The 21,423-nt window shown below is 37.9% G+C and overlaps 1 protein-coding gene and 1 long non-coding RNA gene across 5 annotated transcripts in view; one reads left to right on the top strand and one right to left on the bottom strand.

The window, feature by feature from the left end:
• The window catches only part of col27a1b (collagen, type XXVII, alpha 1b), a 140,308-nt gene that overhangs the window by 13,744 nt on the left and 105,141 nt on the right, over nucleotides 1-21,423 (top strand). For all 3 annotated transcript variants that reach the window (XM_039662061.2, XM_039662060.2, XM_039662063.2), the window contains exons 4-5: nucleotides 6,042-6,095; nucleotides 19,469-19,522. In XM_039662061.2, coding sequence (XP_039517995.2) covers nucleotides 6,042-6,095; nucleotides 19,469-19,522 — 108 coding nt within the window. The remainder of the gene's footprint in view (nucleotides 1-6,041; nucleotides 6,096-19,468; nucleotides 19,523-21,423) is intronic.
• LOC120475885 (uncharacterized) lies at nucleotides 11,950-15,699 on the bottom strand. Of its 2 annotated transcripts, none has more exons than XR_016168176.1 (5): nucleotides 14,838-15,699; nucleotides 13,888-13,990; nucleotides 12,755-12,803; nucleotides 12,537-12,654; nucleotides 11,950-12,399 (listed from the first exon to the last, which is right to left on the bottom strand). It is a non-coding gene; the product is annotated as an uncharacterized LOC120475885 (long non-coding RNA). The 2 variants fall into 2 exon arrangements; XR_016168175.1 differs by having other exon boundaries at nucleotides 12,755-12,806; nucleotides 14,838-15,697.

Here is a 21,423-nt window from a genome sequence, read left to right as displayed (position 1 = left end):
ACTTTTCACATGACGTCACACAACTTGTTTTATGTATTCTTACTTGCGTCAGTATAATGAAAGTGGAATACTAGTGGCACTCAAATAGATTACACCCAATATTTGTATACCCAGATAGCAAACTGACATTGAATCAACGTGGAAATATGACATCGAAACAATGTTGATCTGACATTGTTTTGCTCATCGAATTAACGTTGAACCAACGTCAGACGCGTCATTCTTTCAAAACTAACGGAAAATCAACTTGAAATCAACGCGTTGTTTCAACGTTATGAAAGCAAACCAATTTTCGATTTTCATTTAGCTTTGAAGAATGCCGCGTCTGACGTTGGTTCAACGTTAATTCGATGAGCAAATCAACGTTGTTTCAATGTCATGAGAGACGTCGTTTCCACGTTGATTCAATGTCAGTTTGCTGTCTGGGTATCTACCACAAATACAGTTAGAGGATGACTGCAGCCAGCTAATTCAAGCCAGGCATTTGGCGTTTGCCAATATGAAAATGGAGCACTAATCACACACTTTCTTCTTCCCATAGTGACCCTTATACAGTGTTTGCTGTCTTTATTGCAGATGAAGTTGGTTAGATGTACAGTATTTGTCAGTATTTGTCAAATAAAAGGATGTTTTAGGCGTTTACTTTATGTAATTCAGCACCTGTATGTTCATGAAGTCAACATAATAAGCTTATAGACCATTTTGCAAGATGTAAACAACACTGGTCCAGAAACACTTCCTGTTTCAGTTTGTAACTGTTTTCTTTATTTCACATGTAAAGAAAACATCTTAAATATGTTTGTTTAACTTTTTGATTCAGTTTTATATCTTCTGTTGGTTGTATTTTATCCCAGCTTTTATGTAGTGTTAAAAAACTGAAACAGGAAGTGTTTCAGGACCAGTGTTGTTTACATCTTGCAAAATGGTCTATATGCAGAGGTGTAAAGGGTACCTGTAAAGTGCTTAAGTAAAAGTACAGATATCTTACAGCCAAAAATGACTCCAAATATTCTTCAAAAAAGTCTCTTCAATATAACAATGTTACGGGTGGTCGGACACCACCCTTAACAGAGACGCACACAGATCGGCTCGTAGCAAAAATAATAGGGGTATGTTTATTTAACATGTTCAGTTTTTAAATAGTAAATATAGCAACAAGATCTACTACAAAGGCGGAACGCTTCAGTACTGCCGACAGCTAGTAGGCAGAAGTTTCAAAGACAGAAAACAAGGCAGTGCATCGCTTCTGTTCTCAGTCTCTGTGTGCGGGCTCAGGAACGGTCTCAGAAGCCTTATATAGCGCAAACTTAGGGTGTAACTTATTTTTTTCTAGCTCGTTAGTTTAGATCGTATTTAGATATATAAGGGTGGTTAACTTTAATTGACAGCTGATAACGGGCTGCACCGAGTAGAATTTGACGTCTCGGCCATGATCTGACACAATGCATCATACCACCTCTGATCCTTTCTGAACATTTGTATTTTGTATTTCCCAAGATTTTCCAGTATGGCGCCGCCCATACCCCCCATAAACAGCTTCAAACCCGTTCTTCAGAGAGTCTATGGGTGACATCACAGATGCTTTGTCCATATTTTTTTACAGTCTTTTGGCCCCATGACTTGCTGTAGTCATGTCCTCATCTCAAATATGAAGCACCAACTATTCACAATTACCTGCTAATGTACTCGCATTCACGTAATGTATAGCCTTGTTAACTAATTTGGATGAGTAAAGAGTAAAGATATTGTATCTTCAATGCCCTGTGGATGGCGAAAGCACTTCTTTTGTAGTTGCTAATATATTTGATACTCAAATGCTTACACTATTCCTTATATGTAATTAAGTATGAAAGTCGACTTTCATAAAGTCGACTTTCATGTTAGTGTATTCTCTACTAGCCAGATGCACAAGAATTGCTGGATCAAAATATCAGACCTGTATATGCTCTGTTTTATTTCCCCTGACTAAGTGAAAGGAAAACACTGACCTCTTAAATGCAAGCTCATTTGATTCATGTGTGGAATTGATTTAAAGTTAGATGATGTGCAAAGTTAACAAGGGCGCCTATGACTGAAACCAATCATTTGCCAGTAAAACAAGCCAAACGTGCAGCAGTATGGAATGTTTTTTGAAAACAAAAGCAGTCCAATTTTGATTTATTTAAAAAATAACTTCATTTTAGACGTAAAAATTAATAATAATAATCCTCTCTGTTCTGTTCTGCTTGTTTTCAACCTAAAACATTTTGCAGCTTTTCTCAATCGCTTTGGCACATTTTTCGAAGCAGTCTTAACATTCCCCAAACTGTTAGTTTAATTGTCATAACTGTTTGCTGTCGGAACATCAGAACTTGTCATCTCTCCAAAACGTAGTAACTCACCCAAAACATTTAATTCATGTTTCAAAACGTATTGTGTTATTGTGTCAGTAAATTGGCCAATGCCACCAAAAAAAAAAAAAAAAAGTATTTGTGTCATTGTGTGAGACACACTAGTCAAAACGTATTTTTTATATACTAATTTAATGTTAATGTGTTACATGTCAACTAAAATTTGCCAGTTGATTTTTGTAATTTGTACACTCTTTATTATGTCTTTCTCTAACACATATCTTAGTTACAGTACATATGAAGAGTTCAGATGCAAAAGCCTCTAAATGCCATTTGAAATTTTCTTCTTTAATGATGATTTTTGTCAAACTTGTATATTTAAGTTCAGTGATTTCACTTAAATGGTAATGATAATTACCGATTAATTGTTATTTAAGTGAAATTACTGAACTTAAATATACAAGTTTGACAAAAATCATCATTAAAGAAGAAAATTTCAAATGGCATTTAGAGGCTTTTGCATCTGAACTCTTCATATATTCCTATTGTTTTTCCATGACAATAATTTTTAGTTTACATGTAACACTTTTTTACTAAAAATACAAATTTATTTATACAGTACTGATGTTGCTGCTGCTGTTCAGAGTTGTGATGTTCCTACATGTTCACAAATAGTGGTGACTATGCTGTCAGCAAAGTCCATAATGTTTCCAAACTCAATTGATAAGATTCCTATTTCATTACATCGGCAGGCCATTTGCCAAATTAGCAAACATAAAATTTTATGCCATAAATATATCAATATATCATGTCTGACAGATTTTGATCACTGAATGGATCATTTAGCATGTGAAAGCTCACTCAATGAAAGAAAGTTTAGAAGTTGTGAATAGTTTGACAATTTCACTGAGATTCAAATCAGTTTTGATCAACAAGCATTTACATTTACATCTACATTTAGCATGTGCATTTAGTCATTGTGCAAATTGTTGCTTTTTTTGTACACGTGCCAAAACACATGCAATTTGCTTAAGTCAATAAGAAATTCAAATCTGATGTGAACAAGAAACTAACTGTTCAAAGATCTAAACTTACTGTTGTGAGAAAAAAAAGTCTAATTTGAGAATCGAGACAAAGCAATTGAGAAAAATGTAAAATAATCAACCTCAGCATTTTTTCTTCTCTCTTCAATTGAATTCTTTTTTTTTTTTTAAACAACTACTGAAACACTATATATTTGCGAGTTTAAGTGTCTAACTCTCAAAGTATCTTAAAGGTCACATGACATGGGGTTATTTTATCATTTTTCCTGGGTTTCCCTTATAATGTTAGTATGTTTTTAGATCAAAAATTGTTATAATTTAAAATAATTGCATTTTTTGGTGTGCACCTGAGACCCGCAGTGACAGCTGCTGTCAGACTCTAAAATGGAGAGCGACTGGAGTGACGCAAGTAGCTTTGCAACAGAGCGGTCATATGAAGACGAGGACTTTTCTCACCCACCTTCACCTGAAGTGGAGTAGGGTGAATTGTCTGTGGACACAGGGCCATATCAATTCCAGCCACTGGCTCAAACTGCGGTCTTAACTCCCGCATCGAGATCGGCATCTGATGAGTTTTGTCGAGTTGATGTCAATAGCGCGCGCTCTGTAGGCATATTGATATTTTGCCACTATGTGAAAAAATCCAGCAAAATGCGCTGGCGTGTTTTTGACCCCAGAGGATTAACTTTAGCCTAACCATAAATTGTGATTAAAATATAGATGATCACTCACATCAAGACACCGCTGTGGTGATGGAGTCCATGCAGGAGGTGCAGTGTTTGGCACTGCGTTGCGTTGCTGTTCAGCGCGAGCTGTATGGTGCATGTCCACCTCTATTCCGTTGCCATCCTGATCACTCTACTAAACACAGATAAATCTATGCTAATTTGAAGCTATTTTAACTGTACTATGCTACTAACTAACTTGGCTAAACAAAATAATCTAAATAACTATATAAATGCAATGTTAAATAGGTACAATACTCTATCCTGATCGTTTTCAATAGTCGTAATTCCAAGTCTTGACTCGCAGTGGTTTTGACGAAACAAGATGATTTTTAAACTGCCGAGTCGAGATTAGAGACTTCAATACGAAACGACACTTCAATACGATTTCCACGACGCATGCGCGAGAACTGAACTGAAGTAGTTGAAGGAGATCGCAATTCTCGCGCATGCGTCATGGAAATTGTATTGAAGTCTCGTTTCAGGCCAACAAGGAAGAAAAGAAATAGTCGAATAAAGTTGTTATTTTTGCTTGTTTTTTTTTCGCACAAAAAGTATTCTCGTCGCTTGATAAACTTATAGTTGAGCCACTGTAGTCACATGGAATATTTAAACATTTTCTTCATTGACTTTCTGGGCCGTCAAGAGCCAGTCCCTTAGGAGCCTATGTGGTAGTGAGACAGGTCTCAAATTTAATAAAAAATATCTTCATTTGTGTTCCGAAGACGAACGAAGGTCTTACGGGGTTGGTACAGCATGGGGGTGAGTAATTAATGACTTAATTTTCATTTTTGGGTGAACTAACCCTTTAAAGTATTTAGATCTATTCCCATCACATAAAATGCTGCCGTGATGGGCATTGAGCAAGCAGATGACAGTCTGTTGATCACAAGGATAAAGATCTGATCATTGCAACGCAGTTTCTGCACTCTCTCTAATGCTTTTACCAATGCAAACACGATGATGTACATACAGTAAGAGCTTTGTTGTGCAGTGTAACGTGCATCATTGATTTCATAACGAGTTGTCCAGATAAACTTGCGCTGTGTAGAAAGATTGTTCTTTGATATCATTTGTTCACAATTTAAATAAGATATTTTCATTCTACTAAAAGAAACAATGTGAAGTTGATATTTTAGTCTCTGGCTTGACTTACTGATGCTTAAACAGTATTGAACGATTTCGAGAGAAAGATTACCTGTCTTGAATAATTAGGCTAACTTACACATCAGAAATTGTTGCTTGGTACCTCAATCTATTTATTTTCAGACTTTCATCGAGGCGAGCTCTGTATTGGCCCAAGTTGAGGAAACAGTCGTCGGTGAAATGTTTCGACCATACAAAACTTTGGGAAGTTGTGTCGGCGCATTTCCAGAGAAAATAAAATTAACCCATTGTTTCTTCAGAGGCTCGGATGAAGGAACTTAAAAATAGTTTTTTGTTCATTTGTACATACATCCGAACACAAATCAACTACCATGCTTCGCTCGTTTGCAAGCCATGATAACTCTCGAGGAAAAAAAACTCAAATTCGTACTTCCAGCTCATTTTCTCATTTGGGCGAGCCAAATTCTCTGGGCGGGCAAAGAAGAGAAAGGGGAGGTTATCTTTCCTCTGTATGACGTCATACGAAGGAGATTCAAGATCAGTCCATCTGAGCTTTCGTTTTCCCAAAGGCAGAGAAAGATAGGCAAAGCTCGGTTTACACTGATAAAAATTTCTAGCCACTGGGGACAGGCTAGGGGAAATCATATTAATGTTAAAAAACCTCAGAAAGGGAAAATTTCTTTTCAGGGGACCTTTAAAACATTGACTAGAGTTCACTGCCTCCATCCATTAGGGGGATTACTGCCTTGTTTGAGAGTTCATTCAATGTCAGCAGGTAGATATTTAACACTAAATGACCCTTTTTGTCACGATTTCCCTCCCTCCTTCTCTTTCAGGGACCTCCAGGACCTCCTGGCAAGCCAGGATTACCAGGGAAGAGAGGGCCAAGGGTAAGCCTGTTAAAATCCTTCACTTATTTTCTGTTGCCTGGCCCAGGCTTAGGAGATCTCTATGTTTTTACTTAATATATTTAAAATCAACCTAATATTTCCCTGGAAGTTGCCACATGCCACGAGTTGCCAAAGCTGTATTAAAAGGTAATGAAGTTATCGTTTGGTGTTATTCACCCTGGCAGTTTCAACATCGACCACACTACCATGCTCCAGTTTTAATCACACTCCAAATGTTACTCAAGGACATTGGAATAACATGTTATTTTTGTCAGGTGCTAGAAGGGGTAACAACATTAAAGTAAATTAACATTAACATTACAGTAAATTAGCATATGAAATGCATGCTAAATTTAGAAATCCATTTGATAATCAGATGTATGCAAATTCCCATCCAAACATATTGAAAATGTAACCACTAAATTAAAAAAAAAAGTTATTTCCATATTTCTTGTTGCATATACTGTATACCAGCATTTAAAATATTTCATGAAATTATTAGTACACATTACAATAAATTTTTGTTGTTGTTGTTAAGGCTTAATTTATTTTGTGAAAACGTTTTCCTCGATTTATTTAATCTCATTGAAGTCTTTTTTTATTACCAATTGATGGTTTGTCATCAGGGTGAGTAAGTGCATTGTAGAAATTACTTTTTTTTTTTTGCTCAGAAAGATTGTTATCAAGAGTGGAAGAAAGAGTGAGACAATGAGATATCAGTCAGTCAGTGATTCAAAGAGACTTCCCTTGGTGGAAGTCTAGATGTTTTGTGCGTGAGATACCTGCCCTGGCCTATGAGACTGCCCTTTAGTGAGGCCCCTGAGGGCTGGACTGTGGGAAACCAATCTGTTGAGCTAAAGAAAGGGCTCTTTGTGGCAGTCTTATTAAAGGCATTTAAAGCCTCACCGGTGCTCACCGGCTCTTAAGCTCTCCAGAGTGGCTGGTCGAGAGCATTGGGATCCTATACCATCAGTCAGTGCCCTAAGGTACTATGAATATTTCACGTAACTCCTGATATAATAAGAAAAAAAAAAATTGCTGATATTTTTTTTTTGTAATATTAAAGTTTTTTTTATTTCTGTAATGTTTGTTATTTGTCAGTTTTCGTTCATTGCAATTCATGATACAATTTGTTCATGGGAAACGACATTCAGCTTTGGTTACAGAAGTGCAAGCCAAAATTCGCTGCATTTAGACCATCAAAGATTAAATGGGTCATGGATCAGAGCAAACTTGGCATTGCAACGCAGTGAGCTACAATGGATGCTTCAATACATACAGCATCATCATGGCCAAGTTTATTTTATTTACTTTCATGTGTCCAGTGTAAGAGGCCTCAAACATTTAAAAAAATGTGACCAGTTCAATTTCCATACTTTAGATGGGCTTATTATAAACAAAATACTTTCATTCGCTCTACATAGTGTTAGCCTCAGTTGCTTATTCATAACACTTAGCAACACTTCAAAATGTATTTCTAATATGTTGGACCTATATTGTACCTTTTGAGACATGACTTCACAGAAACCCGTAAGAGATGTATTTGTGATGATTGTGTTGGGGTAGTTGTGACACACGCATAGGAGTTTGTGAGGTTGTCTGAAAATTCGAAAAATACAGATAGGTGCCTCTAGTTTTGCAGAAATTACATACTACACCTTTAATGGTCCTATATGTAACTTTTTTTTATAAAATTAATCCTTTTTTATTGCCTGTGTTTGAAGGGGTTTTAATCACACATTGCAATGATCCACTTTTCGGGTTTTGCTATTACCTCTGAAGGCCAATATTCATATTTATATGTGAAGTCTTCGGGTCGGATTTCCTGCGAAATCCATCAGATGTGACGTGCATGCGCGCTCCCGAGCCTCTCTATCCTAACAGTCAACCATGCGACCAATGGCACTTCAGCTGACGACAACCCCCCAAAAAAGTCCTGCCTCCAGCACAACGCAGATTCCAACACAAACTCCACATAAATATAAAAAACAAAAAAAGTTTTATCTGCTCAAGCTCGTCAGGCAAAACGTGAATCTGATCGACTCCGGACGAAAACGCGGATTGACATAGTAAACTCTAGTGAAATAGCAAGGTAAACTACAAGAAACATGACATGAATACAAAAGAATGTTCCAGGATAACAAAAAGTCGGTGCTTTAGGATGTAACTTATTTTATTTACTAGATCTACTGACTAACGTCGCTCATCCACTACTAACATATTGTTTATTTCCAGACACGTTCAGTACAGTAATGTCACTTCCTACGATCTTACTGATACACTGAAACTGTTCAGTTTAGTTCACTAACCGTTTTCGTTATCATATTATACATTCACCTATGTTGACATTGCTGATTGTGAAAGATACACGAATAGTTAGAGAAATGGCTTATGCTATATAACATCACATGTCGGCTAAATGCAGTTTATTGTAACATTATCATGGACGAGCACAGAGCATTAGTTCAACATCAAGCTGATAAAAGTAGGCTATTATTGTAACTGCAGTGGGAGTATACATTAGTTTCCAGCATGTTGTGTGATGATTTCGCGGTTGTGTTGAAAGTCTCAGAGTGGCCGGTAGTGAATGCTCGCTCTTGAGATCGAGCACGCGCACGAGCACGAGCGCTCTTGTTGCATTCTGAAACATCACCACTAGAGGCCGCTAAAAACGCATAGAGCACCTTTAACCTGTTAACTATCATCCCCCTTCTTATTCATAGATCCGATTGAAATTCATGAATGCTTTTGTAATGGAGCATCACAGTCCCGCCCACAGCCCGAGAGAGCGCTGGTGCCGGAAGTAAATTTCCCATTAATTTCTCCCATTGACATTTTGTAAAATCCATATCTAAAGAGTATTAGATAATGTCTGAGGATAACCAGCTACGGTTGAACTCATAAGCATACAACATATCATTTTGAGTGAAAAAACAAAGAGAAAATCCAAAAAAAGAGTCAAGGATACAAGCCTGTGTACATATTTTCATTTCCGAGCAAAGGAACTACTCCTCCCATAAACCACCGCGACTCACTGAAGTTGTCTGAAAGCCACCGTGAAAGAGCCTTTTGAGTGACTTCCAAAGCTGACGACGGCCGCGTGAACTTTTTCCTCCAGTGAATTTATATAGTGAATGTGCAGGAAAAATCCTTTTCCTCAATTTACTGAAGCTTATGCACATGTTAAAACATTGAGCATCTGGCTCGCTCATTGGCTGTGTTGCGGCTACTGGATATCCAATGGCGCGGGGTCGTCTCTGAGGTGCGACCAATGAACGTAGCCCTATGTCTTTATGCGATCTTCAGTCTTCACGTACCTTCGCGGGGTTTCAGACACGTGACACGACTTCCACCGATCAGATGCATCACTGTGGGATTGTCGGATTGTTCAGGATTGTGGGTAATGAAGTACTTATCCAGTATATCGCGAATAAAAGGGATTTATCTTAAAACAAGGTTAGTGCCCCATGATCTTTTGGTGTTTATATGAGCATATACAATCACTTAGGACAGCCGTAGCTGGTTTTAAGTCTACCATGTATGGTTATGTTTTTATGGCTTATATCCCAAATGTCAATGGAGAAATTCTATTGAATTTTTACTTCCGGCACCGGCTGTGGGCGGGACTGTGATGCTCTATACAGACATGAAGTTGGTCTTAGTTTAAAGCATATCATCATGTAAACGTACCTTAAGAATGAAAACAAAACAAGACAGAAACTAAACGTGACCATGTAATAACTCCCCCTCCCAGTAAAGTGCATCCACGCTCTGCAAAACGTAGCCCAAACTGAGGAGGAACAGGAAAGGGGGGACGACCAGGGAGGAGATGAAGGTGGGTGGAGCCACGTTGGAGAATCCGAGCAAAGACGAGAGGAGCAGGATGATGACTCTGAGCACAGAAGATCCACAATGGAGCCGATGGAGGGAGGAGCCATGGTGGACCCTTGGAGAAGAGGCCGGGTGGAAACAGGGAGACGACTGACTGAGGTGGAGCTAGTGGAGATGGAGACCAAGGCTAGGCTGAAGAACCAGGGTGGAGGCAAAGACCTGGAGGGCCACGGTGGAGCTGCAGATGGGCATGACCGATGGTGGTGTATATTTATAATATTTACTTATGTGAGTAGTCTAAGAGACCTCAAACATTTTAAAAAAATGAAATGGCCAGCCTGGCAGACCGGGGCAGAGACGTTGCGAGTGAGGACAATTGAGGAACTGGGGGGAAGGATGAGTCCGACGGAGCCAGAGGTGTGGATGGTCAAGGTGCAGCTGCTGACTCTGATGTCTGAGGTGGAGCCAGAGCGACAATGGATCAAGGTGGTGCCAGAGGGACGAGTTAGCTTGACGGAGCCTGAGCTCGACGGAGCGGAGCCTCGACGCTCTCTTGTGGAGCCGAGGGAGTGTTGAGCCAATGGGTAGGAGGGTAAAAGTGGAGTCTGGGGCTTGGAGGCTTGAGGTGGAGCCAAGGTATCCACAAGGCAAGGCGGAGCTGATGACTGGGAAGCCCCAGGCGGATCTGTGCGGCTAAGTGAAACCACTAAAAGAGCTAAGGGGCTAAAGGGAGACAGCGGAGATGAGGCCGATGAACTGGATGGCTTTGACAGTGAAGGAGGGATGCTGGGCAGGACCATCCACAACGAAGAAGACTTAGTGCTGGACTTAATGTTGGGTTAACCAGCAAAGACTTGGAGCTGGTCATAACTAACGATGACTTGGAGAATTTGGAACTGGGTGGGACCAGCAGTGATTGTAGCAAAGCAAAAACCTCCTCCTCCAGCTCATTACACAATACTTCATTCACCCAGCCTTGGTTTATGTACCTCAGCAGCAGGAGTGTGTGAAGAGCTGCAATCACAACAAACTCCACCAATAACACCTTGACGATGGACGCTGTTGCCGGCTCACATACCTGGACCAATTCCACATTTGGCTTGAGCTACAGGACGAAAAAAGTCTCTGGCGATCACTGTGGCTCAAACTTTGTGGCAAGGAAGATGCAGAATGAAAGACGATACTCTAATACTTTTAATGGGCTTTATGCACAGCTGCACTACTTCCTGAACTTCAGCCAGCTCCTTGTTTCCTGTCTGTCATTATTGGGCAAACTTGATTAATTCAGGTGTGTCTGATGATTGTTGCCGTGACTACTGAGGTCAGCCACACCTGAAATAATCAATTTGTCCAATAATGGTGGCAGACAGGAAACAAGGAGCTGGCTGAAGTTCAGGAAGTAGTGCAGCTGTGCATAAATCCAATTAACACAAAAATAGACAACAATCAATTGAGGGCTTAAACAGGGAACAGGTGTGTAACTAATCAGAAACCATGACAACAAATGAATGACTAGAACTCAGGTAAATGGGGACAATGAAAACTCAACAACAAAGAACAAAACAAAAAAAAAAAAGACAGAAAACATGACCATGCCAGTGATAGTGATAGTTAACAGAGTTTAATTTGTTAAACTGAATACTGTATGAAAATAAATCCCAATTTAACAATCTAAACCTATAGGAAAAGTTTATAAAATAGCACTAGTAGAGAGCTTGAGATTCATCTCGAAACACATCTCACTGAAGGACACAATGGTACACAGTAAAAAACGCAGTGTCAAATTAACACTTTAAGTGTTAATTTTAACACTACTCCGGATCATATATGGTCCCACTCTATCTAGAGTAAAAAGTACACTGTTTGTAGTGTAGAATTTACAGTGTTAATACAGCACCGTACAGTGTAGAAAAATTACACTGTGAGTGTTAAGTTTTACACTTAAAATTTTTACACTCTGTGGTTTTAACACCCCTGGTGTTGATTCAAATTCATTGGATTTTACACTATAAGTGTAATTTATAAAAGTATTCTGTTCAGTGCAAAAACTATTTACACCATTATATAGTGTTACTGTAATGTACAAGCTTAGACATAAATCAAGACTCTTTAGACAGATGTACAAATCCAAAGTTTATTCAACAAATGGCAAAGTGGCCCCTTCAAAACATATGCCATATATGGAAAAAGTCAAATTGTCACATTCATTAGGAGTTTAGCAGAGAAAAAAAAGAGAAAAGGGAAAAAGCATAAAATCACCCAGTTTGCCTATACATTAACAAATATGACAGGTGGATTTGAACAAGATTGCAAAAATCTACTTGTCAACAGTTGTGTAGCATCCATGAATGCAGTCCCTCTTTGTCCCATCAGCGAGCAGGTGTAGTAGTATTTGAGTTGATCCCCACCGGCAGCGAGCAGGTATGCTGTGTGGTCGGTTCAATGCAATCAAGGTGTTCTTGTACACTGGTCTCTGCCAAAGACAAAAAAACAAACAAATCAAAGTCAGCTCTCCAATTGGTGGTCTTTATAGTTTTCCACAATAAAGTCAACTCAAATGGCAATATTTTGAGGCAGACAATAAATAGTGAGAGAAATGTCCAAATTTACCCTTTTGAAGACAACAAGGTGTTGTTCAGCTTGATATGAGCACATCTTTCCATGTCTTTCCAGGGTGGTGGAATCAAATCAAGGAGGAGACAAATTGATGCAAGATTGCTGCCCCATTCTAAATTACAGATGAGAGAAGATGTGACAACTTGAAAAAAAATGCAACAAAAAAATGCATGAACGTGTTTAGATAATCTTATTCTGAAATATAGACTTACCTCATCACTTATCATCTTTCACAGCAGAGTCCAGGAACTAAGCTGAGATCTTCTAACCAAAAATCAAAAACAAAAAAAAACAATCAACAGTTACATAGCATAATGATAACCAAATCTCGCTCAGTGCTAGGCAGAGTAGTGCCATTCGCACCAGCCTTTAACATTCGTCTTGGGTGACGCACAAGTAAACAACTCAAAGTACAGGTGTTAACGACAAAAGTCTTTCCAGGTTTGGAATGACATGAGGGTTTGAAAAGACAATTTTACACTTTTGGGTCAACTAACCCTTTAACTTTTTGCAGTTTAATATCTTGAATTTACACAATTCATGAAGACACACCAATCACCATGCCATTAAAGGGATAGTTCACTTTGAAATTAATTTTTGATATGTTTTATCTTATCTTAAGGGCATCCAAGATGTAGGTGTCTTTGTTTCCACAGTATTTTCAATTTTGATATTTTTAGGTCAAAGCGTTCTTGTCTGTCAGTCATATAATGCAGGTCTATCGTCACCACCTCAAAGAGCATGCACAGAGAAGTCCAAATTAAACATGATTTAATGACTCGTAAATGTAAGTACACATTGATGGCCTAAGACACGAAATGAGCGGTTTGTGTGAGAAAACGAACAGTATTTATATCGTTTTTACCTCTTGTAATCACAGTCACGTCCAAGTACACTGAGGGCGCGGGCGCTTCGGTCTGCTGCACAAGCGCCGGAAAGCCCCGGAAGTGTGCAATGTGTACGTACATTTACGAGTCATTAAATCATGTTTAATTTGGACTTCTCTGTGCATGTTCTTTGAGGTGGTGACCATAGACATCCATGATATGACTGACAGACAAGAACGGTTTGACCTAAAAATATCAAAATTGAAACTACTGTGGAAACAAAGACACCTACACCTACCTAGATGCCCCTCGAGGTAAGCTAAACATATCAAAAATGTATTTCAAAGTGAACTATCCCTTTGATGACAATCAAGACACAATCACCGACAACACATGTAAATTCCAGTTCTGAAAAAAGGCATTGTATGGTTGCCCACATAGGTTTAGATTTTTCATGTTCATTCGTCATGTACTAAAATTTCTACAGCACATAGAATTGAAAATATAATGACACTCACAATTCTGGATTAATCTTCAGCATTCTGTTTCTTTCTTCATTTCTCTTTGCATTCTCATGAGAGGAGCTTCCTTCACTTGACACTGCAGGGGTCTGGGCAAAATCTATTGAAAAAGGATTTGAACAAATATTTATCAGTTGAGGCCAAAATTCAGTAATGCAATACAATTTAAATAAGAGCTGTAAATATAGTAAAAAAAATAATTGAGATTACCATTAATTTTGATTAAGCTGAGAGCTGACTATAAAGCATGGGCGTCAAATTGTAAAATTATTTCTATTCACATCCTTCATTTTAGAATTAATTAAATGAATGTTACAAGTTAGTATCCACAAAACATTGTGCAATGTTCACATGTAGGCCTGCCTGAAACAGTTTAAAATGCATTTCATCTGATTAAATACATTTAAATAATTTAAATGAGTAGTGGCACCTTAAATTTAACTTGGTTAACTATATTCGATATTAAGACACATTTAGAATTGTTTTACCCATAACTTATTAATGTTATTTATTAACTTATTAATGTTATTTATTATGTTAACAGAAAATACAGATTCATATTAATAAAATACAGACAGACAGATAAATAGTTAGTACATAATTTATAATAACACGCAGTATGAATTGATAAAGAAGACTGATTAACGTTATAAGCTAAAGTACTGTATGCTCTGCCAGTGCTCACGTAGCTAAGTTAAATAACGTTACCTATAAACTGAACTGGAAGACAGACGGATTTATAGATTAGCTTCAACTCAATTTCACGTTTGAAATTAACTGCCATAAAAAAAGAACTTGACGCAAATATGACGACATGATATTCAGTGTTAAGAACAAGCAAAGTTCTATCGTTACATACTTAAACACCCTATTAATAATGCTCATGTGTCGCGAAAACGGAATTGTTAACGTTTTAATGTATACACACAAAACAAATCTAAAATTACCATTTGAAGAATTCTCTCAAAAAGCCCAAATGGTGCCGCTTCAGACCTCCTCGTCAGCTTCAGCGCCAGGCTCGTCTTTAACCCAGGCCTTGGCGCGACTGGAGGCGGGAACGCAACTTTCATGATGTCTGTCAACAAACCAAAATGAAATAAGCCGAATATATTACACAAAACAAATTGTAAGCACATTCCAACTAATTTATATAACAAATTTTATCGGCATGAGAAACGTTTCTTCTTTTTCTTCTGTAACTTACATCTCTGCATCTCATGAACTTGACAAGCTTCCTTAACCCATACAAAAACGCGCAGTTGATCATTTCTAAATGTGTTCACCACTATAGTTTACTAAAAATGTAAACAAATGCATGTAAGTTACTATTTAATATTAAGAAAGAGAAAGGCAATTCAACCTACCGTCTCGCTCCTCGCATGAAGATAAAATGGCGCTGTCGTCTTGTGAGCCAGAAGCATCGAGGGGCGGAGTCAATACAATTCGGCGCGTCTTTTTACACTTTCAGTGTAAAAATAAAATTACACTATGTGGCACCCTGTAGGCTACACTGAAGGGGAGTACCCTTTAACACTGTAGATTGTTAATTTAACACTTTAGGAATAGATAACTTTTAACACTGGAATTTTTACACTGGCGATTTTACTGTGTAATAGAGCATATCCTTAGGATGTACATCAATAAGCTTTTAATTAAAGAGGGTTTCATTTCCATTCTTCATTTATTTGATCCAATTTAAATTAAGAGAACAAAATATATTTTTGAACTTCTCATCAAAACAAATGCATTTTCAATTGAAAAATTATTCCAAGTCAAGCATATTATGCCGGTCCAGAGGAGAGAGGTGCGGCCACATTTGCGAAATTTCATCAAAATTGTCAATAGTGTAGCGATGTATGACGCACAGCTTACAGTCACTTTCAAACCAAGCAGCTTTATGTTGGTCAACATGGTACAATGTGGCCAATTTGAACCAGTTCCATCCACAGTGAAATATGTGAGTGGAAATTTGTTGCCCTCACGCAACATTTCTGATAATAGGGTTTCCTATTGGAATGACCATATTTTGTCTACAAAAATTCTTAACAATAGTAAATGTGATTGCACCTTTTAGATAAATCGCTTTTGTATTTGTTGCTTTGAAAAAAATGCTTCTAGTAAATATCTAAATGTTAATGTAAAAGTAATGCAAACATACTAACTTGCTGCCCATAAAAAGCAACAGTGTGACATAATTAGTTGCTTTTTATGATAATATAACTTTTAAAAGTAAAGTTCCCCAGCACTGCTCAAGAATTGTTGAATGGCAAAGAACATCGGCAGGCTAAAATATAAAAATGTATTTTAAATGTGAGGGTCAGAGGTCATGAACAAATCAATGTTAGTGAATTTCCTCAATATTTCTCATCTTTAAAAAAAAAAATCTTCACCTAGTTTCACCTAGTTTCTTCTACCATCCGAAGTTGTTTGTTCTGTGTTTGGTTTTCTTCTAAACTTAGTCAGGCTAGTTTATTTAGTCTGGTGCGTTGTTACTTCCTTATTGTCACATGCACTTTTTTGAAAACAAACAAAGCAATTTCCACCAATTTCCATACTAATTTAGTGACTACACCAAGTATGGTAGTGTTTATGTAGTAATTCATCCCTCAGGTCTCTCACAACTGCACAGAACTGTAAACCATTCCCTTCTGTTTCACCATGTGCTGGGTCATGTGATCTGTAAGGGTTGTCTGGTGTGAATCAATGCCTCGTAGATGACAGACATGAGTGTTGGACATACTGTATCAACACAGTAAAATTCTCTGACGTACAGTTTTTCTCTGTCGTTTCCACTGCTAAAGCTGTCTTAGATCAGATTCTTTACAATGCCAACACTACAAAGTTCACTTTAAACATAGCTTAACTTGGTCAAGAGGCCAGATCAGACAAATATATTCTCTCAAGTGCACTGGTAAACATTAGCAGGGGCCTTCTTTGAGCCAGGTCAGGGAGCTTTGCCATAAGTCAACCATTCTCAAATAAATGAGGCGGAAAGTGACAACCACCACGCGGCGCGTCTTCCCACACGAGTGCCTGTTGGAGAGCTGAAAGTGAGCAAGAGAGATTAACCAATATGTAACTTGATAGGCTTTCTTGATACTCCTCTCTCAATCTCCTCTGATCACTAACCACGGCCACATGTTCAGAACTTGACCAAACATAAAAAACGAGCTGGAAATCTGTACATGAGCTTCTTGTAAGTATCTCCATATGGCCAGTTTGTGTGCACTCAGCAGGAAGGGCAATGAATAAGAGCCCCACTCATGACTAACCCCAGGTGGATCATACATAAATAATAGCGCCGCCTTGACAAGTAGACTTAGCATTACCTCTCGGCTCTGGCTAAGTCTTTGAATTTCACCGTAGCATGTTATTTGCTCTACAATATAACTTCACTGATGGTTGTCAGCTATCATTCAAAATATTTAGGCGTAAATTTAAGATTTATGTATTGGAATTGCATAAGTTCCATCCATTTGTATTACACAGTTTTAACATGGACAGATAATGCATATTTGTCATACTTCAATAAAACAGGTAATCTTTACAAATGAACGGAATGTTTTTCAAATACACAATAACCTAATTTATTTATCATCAATAAATCCCTTTTTTTTAATTAATTGAATATTACTTAATATTAGTATTGACTTATAAGTATAGTATTAGTACTTAATGTTGAATGATAGAGAGAAGTTATAACTTGTATACACACATCAAATGTAGTCGAGCACATTTCTGCATTTTAATAAGATGATTGAGGTATCTAGACCACAGCGGTGGATATTTATCAGATTGTAGTCTGCTGCATCCTCCACAACACCCTTAAGATAGGGAATTGTGTCATGCAAATTGCTTTCAGCACATATGTTGTGCTTATTTACCTGATTTTACTTTATCCTTTAGTAAATTATGTGTTAAAACAATGCAGAACGCCTGACCAAATAAGCAAGCACAAATAATTTTCCCCACTATTTATTCATTTTTATTTTTTTGTCGCATTATTATGGCCTTTAGTTTCAGCTAGCATGTCCTATCCTCCAAAGTGGCGGCATTTGTATTGTGGCTTTTTCAGTTTGTTGTTTAAGATCACCATTTTGCTTGCTTTGCTAGCAGAGCGTGTAAATCTGTGTCTGGGGAGCTTTCTTTCACTCTTTCTCTACTCAAGCCCCCTGTTCGCTGCTGGAAAGTCAGCTAATGAAGAAAATCATGTCCATATGTTATATGCCAAAAGCATATGCCAGAAGTACCTTTTAAAACACAACCCTTTCTTGTTAAGTGGAGGGCAATTTTACGAATGCATGCCTTGGGCAAACTGTGCTACTTGCATACAGTACTTATCATGAGGGCCAGAGAAAAAAAAATGATGATTGATATATTTAAACATTTCTCCATTCCCTAAGTTGTTCTAGCTGCTCCCCTTTAGATCTTGACAGGGTTAGCAAAGAGACTAAAGTTAATAATGTAAATGTTAGAATCAGGTAAATGTTCCCTTGTTTACCCCCCAGTGTTTGAGCTGAGGAGTGAAGGGCTGAGAGGTCTTGAACTCCTGAATGGTCTGCTGATTGATTGCCCTGACATAATGTGATGTTTATTTCATTCTTTACGACTTTTTGTCTTAAATCTATAAAGGCACCCAAGTGCGCCGCACATTGTTTTATGAGGAATTTACAGAACTTCCACTCTGGAGTCACCTTGTACTGAAGTCAAAGTCAATTATTTAAAAAAACAACAACATATTTTTAATGCATTGTTATTTTAAAAATATTTCAATTAAATTCTAATTTATTTCTATAGTAAATAATGTTCTTCTTGAGCAGTTTTTCAGTTTCACCTAGAACTGCATGATTACATCAGTGAAATAAATCGCTAACCTAAATGAAACCAGATTCTGCTCCTGATTATACAACCACAGGCATGGAGATGCAATTTTTACCTGATCTGATAAAAAAAAAAAAATCAATTCATTTATCCTACCAATTGAAAACCGGGAGTTTTAGAGAAGATACAATTTGAGAAAAATGTGTCACCACATAGAGGGGGAAAAAAAAAACGTTTAAGGCTTCCAAATTAAACGTATTACAATATAATTTCCGCTAAGGAAAATGTTGTTTGAAGACAGATGAGTTGTGACAGATGTTTTCTTTAATAGGCGGTTAATCTTTGATTTAATTAGCTGTGTCGCTTACATCAGAGAGGGTCAAATTATCGTTTTACAATGTCATTTAAATCATGTAACAAACTGGGCAGTTACTCATTTTACCTGCCAAAGTCAATTTCAACTCACATTGACACTTTATGAGTGATAATTTGAGACCCTGATAACAGCGATTGAACTGACAGAAGAGATGGTCATGTGCATGTAAAACAGTCCACTACATGGGTATTCATTTCTCTGACTCTTTTTGTATGCCCCCCTCCTTTTGATTCTAGTCTTTTTACTGGCCATTTCTTTTGGCAAAAGGAAAAACAGTAGTATGGGTCAAGGCCTGTGACCCTATAAGTGTCCTGCAGTGATTTCACAGGAACTATAGAGAAGAAAGCCCACAAATACAAGTGAACATGTGTTGTTTTGTAGGGTCCCCTTGGTCCGCATGGAAACCCAGGCCGTCCAGGGTCCCCCGGGCCCAAGGTATGTACCACTGAATACAGTACTGTGTGACTTTTGTGGATGCGATCAACTTAGACTTGTGTGTTTGGAACTATGGGACCATTTCCTTTTTTTTTTTTTTTAATTTAGTTTAGTTTTGCATTTTGTTTTGCTTTATTTTTATTTTTTTTTGACTAACTGATCAGTTTGTTTTGACATACCATAAAAAAAGCTGTCCTTGTAAATTGTCAATCTTGAACTTATTAGTGAATTCCACAAACTTAAAGAAGATCATTAAGCTTATAGGGGTTGAAAAATGAAACGGAAACACCTGGTTTTCGACCACAATAATTTATTAGTATGGTGTAGGGCCTCCTTTTTTGCGGCCAATACAGCGTCAATTCGTCTTGTTTGAACCATTGCAGTACGTGCACATGGTCCTCCAGAATGGTTAGGTAGGTTGGCAGTGTTGGGCCCATCAAGCACAGTAGGGAATGTCATAATATTGCAGCCCAAACCATCACTGATCCACCCCGTGCTTCACTCTGGGCATGCAACCGTCCTGGTGCTAATTCTTTTTTAAAGAGTTAGTTCACCCAAAAATGAAAATTCTGTCAGTATTTACTCACCCTCATGTTGTTCCAACCCCGTAAGACCTTCGTTCATCTTCGGAACACAAATTAAGATATTTAAGATATTAAGATCGCCCCTGCATACAGTCCGTAGGCTTCTTGAGGGACTGGCTCTTGCTGTCCCCGAAAAGTCATTAAAGACATCGTTAAAATAGTCCAAGTGACTACAGGGGCTCAATCTTAAGTTTATCAAAAGACGAGAACACTTTTGTGCGCAAAAAAAACAACAAAAATAACGACTTTATTTTAACTATTCGTTTATTTCTCCCTCTGCGCGAGTCAGGTTACTAGTTTAATAGCGTAAGCTTCTGTTATTGTACGTCACACGCATCACACACACATGACCAGCGTCGGCCAATAGTGAGCCTACGTGTGACGTAGCTCTACGCAATCACACTACGTTAACTGACTACAGGCCCATGGAGAAGGAAGTGAATAATTGAAATAAAGTCGTTATTTTTGTTGTTTTTTTGCGCACAAAAGTGTTCTCGTCGTTTGATAAACTTAAGATTGAGCCCCTGTAGTCACTTGGACTATTTTAACGATGTCTTTAATGACTTTTCGGGGACAGCAAGAGCCAGTCCCTCAAGAAGCCTACGGACTGTATGCAGGAGTGATCTTAATATCTTAAATATCTTAATTTGTGTTCCGAAGATGAACGAAGGTCTTACGGGGTTGGAACAACATGAGGGTGAGTAAATACTGACAGAATTTTCATTTTTGGGTGAACTAACCCTTTAAGACTCGTACGCTAGCATTACCCTGAATACCGTGCCTCTTGATGCACCTTAAAGGGAAACTCCACCAAAAAATGAAAATGTTGTCATCATTTACTCACCCTTATGTTGTTGCAAACCTGTATGAGTTTTTTTCTCCTGCTGAACACAAAGAAATATATTTTGAAGAATGATTGAAGCCAAACAGTTCTTTGGCACCATTGACTTCCATAGTAGAAAGAAAAAATACTGTGGAAGTTAATGGTGCCCCACAACTGTTTGGTTCCAATCGTTCTTCAAAATATATTCCTTTGTGTTCAGCGGAAGTAAGAAACTCATATAGGTTTGCAACAACATGAGGGTGAGTAAATGATGACAGAATTTTCATTTTTGGGTGGAGTATCCCTTTAAAGGCTTGCTATCCTGGTCAGAGTAAGCCATCAAGACGCGTAGCAACAATTTGTCCGCTTTTGAACTCTGATATATGTCCCATTGTGTGGATTGTACTATGTTACGTGCAGCTGTGCTGTTGCTCTGCTAATTCAACATTCACACTCTGCTCTTACTGATGTAATATAAAATCAGTGAAGATTGA

The sequence above is a fragment of the Pimephales promelas genome, chromosome 4 (assembly GCF_988280905.1).
Source record: "Pimephales promelas chromosome 4, fPimPro1.hap1.1, whole genome shotgun sequence".
Lineage (NCBI taxonomy): Eukaryota > Metazoa > Chordata > Actinopteri > Cypriniformes > Leuciscidae > Pimephales > Pimephales promelas.
The sequence above is the reverse complement of the archived record's forward strand: the minus strand, read 5'-3'. Positions and strand labels throughout refer to the sequence as shown.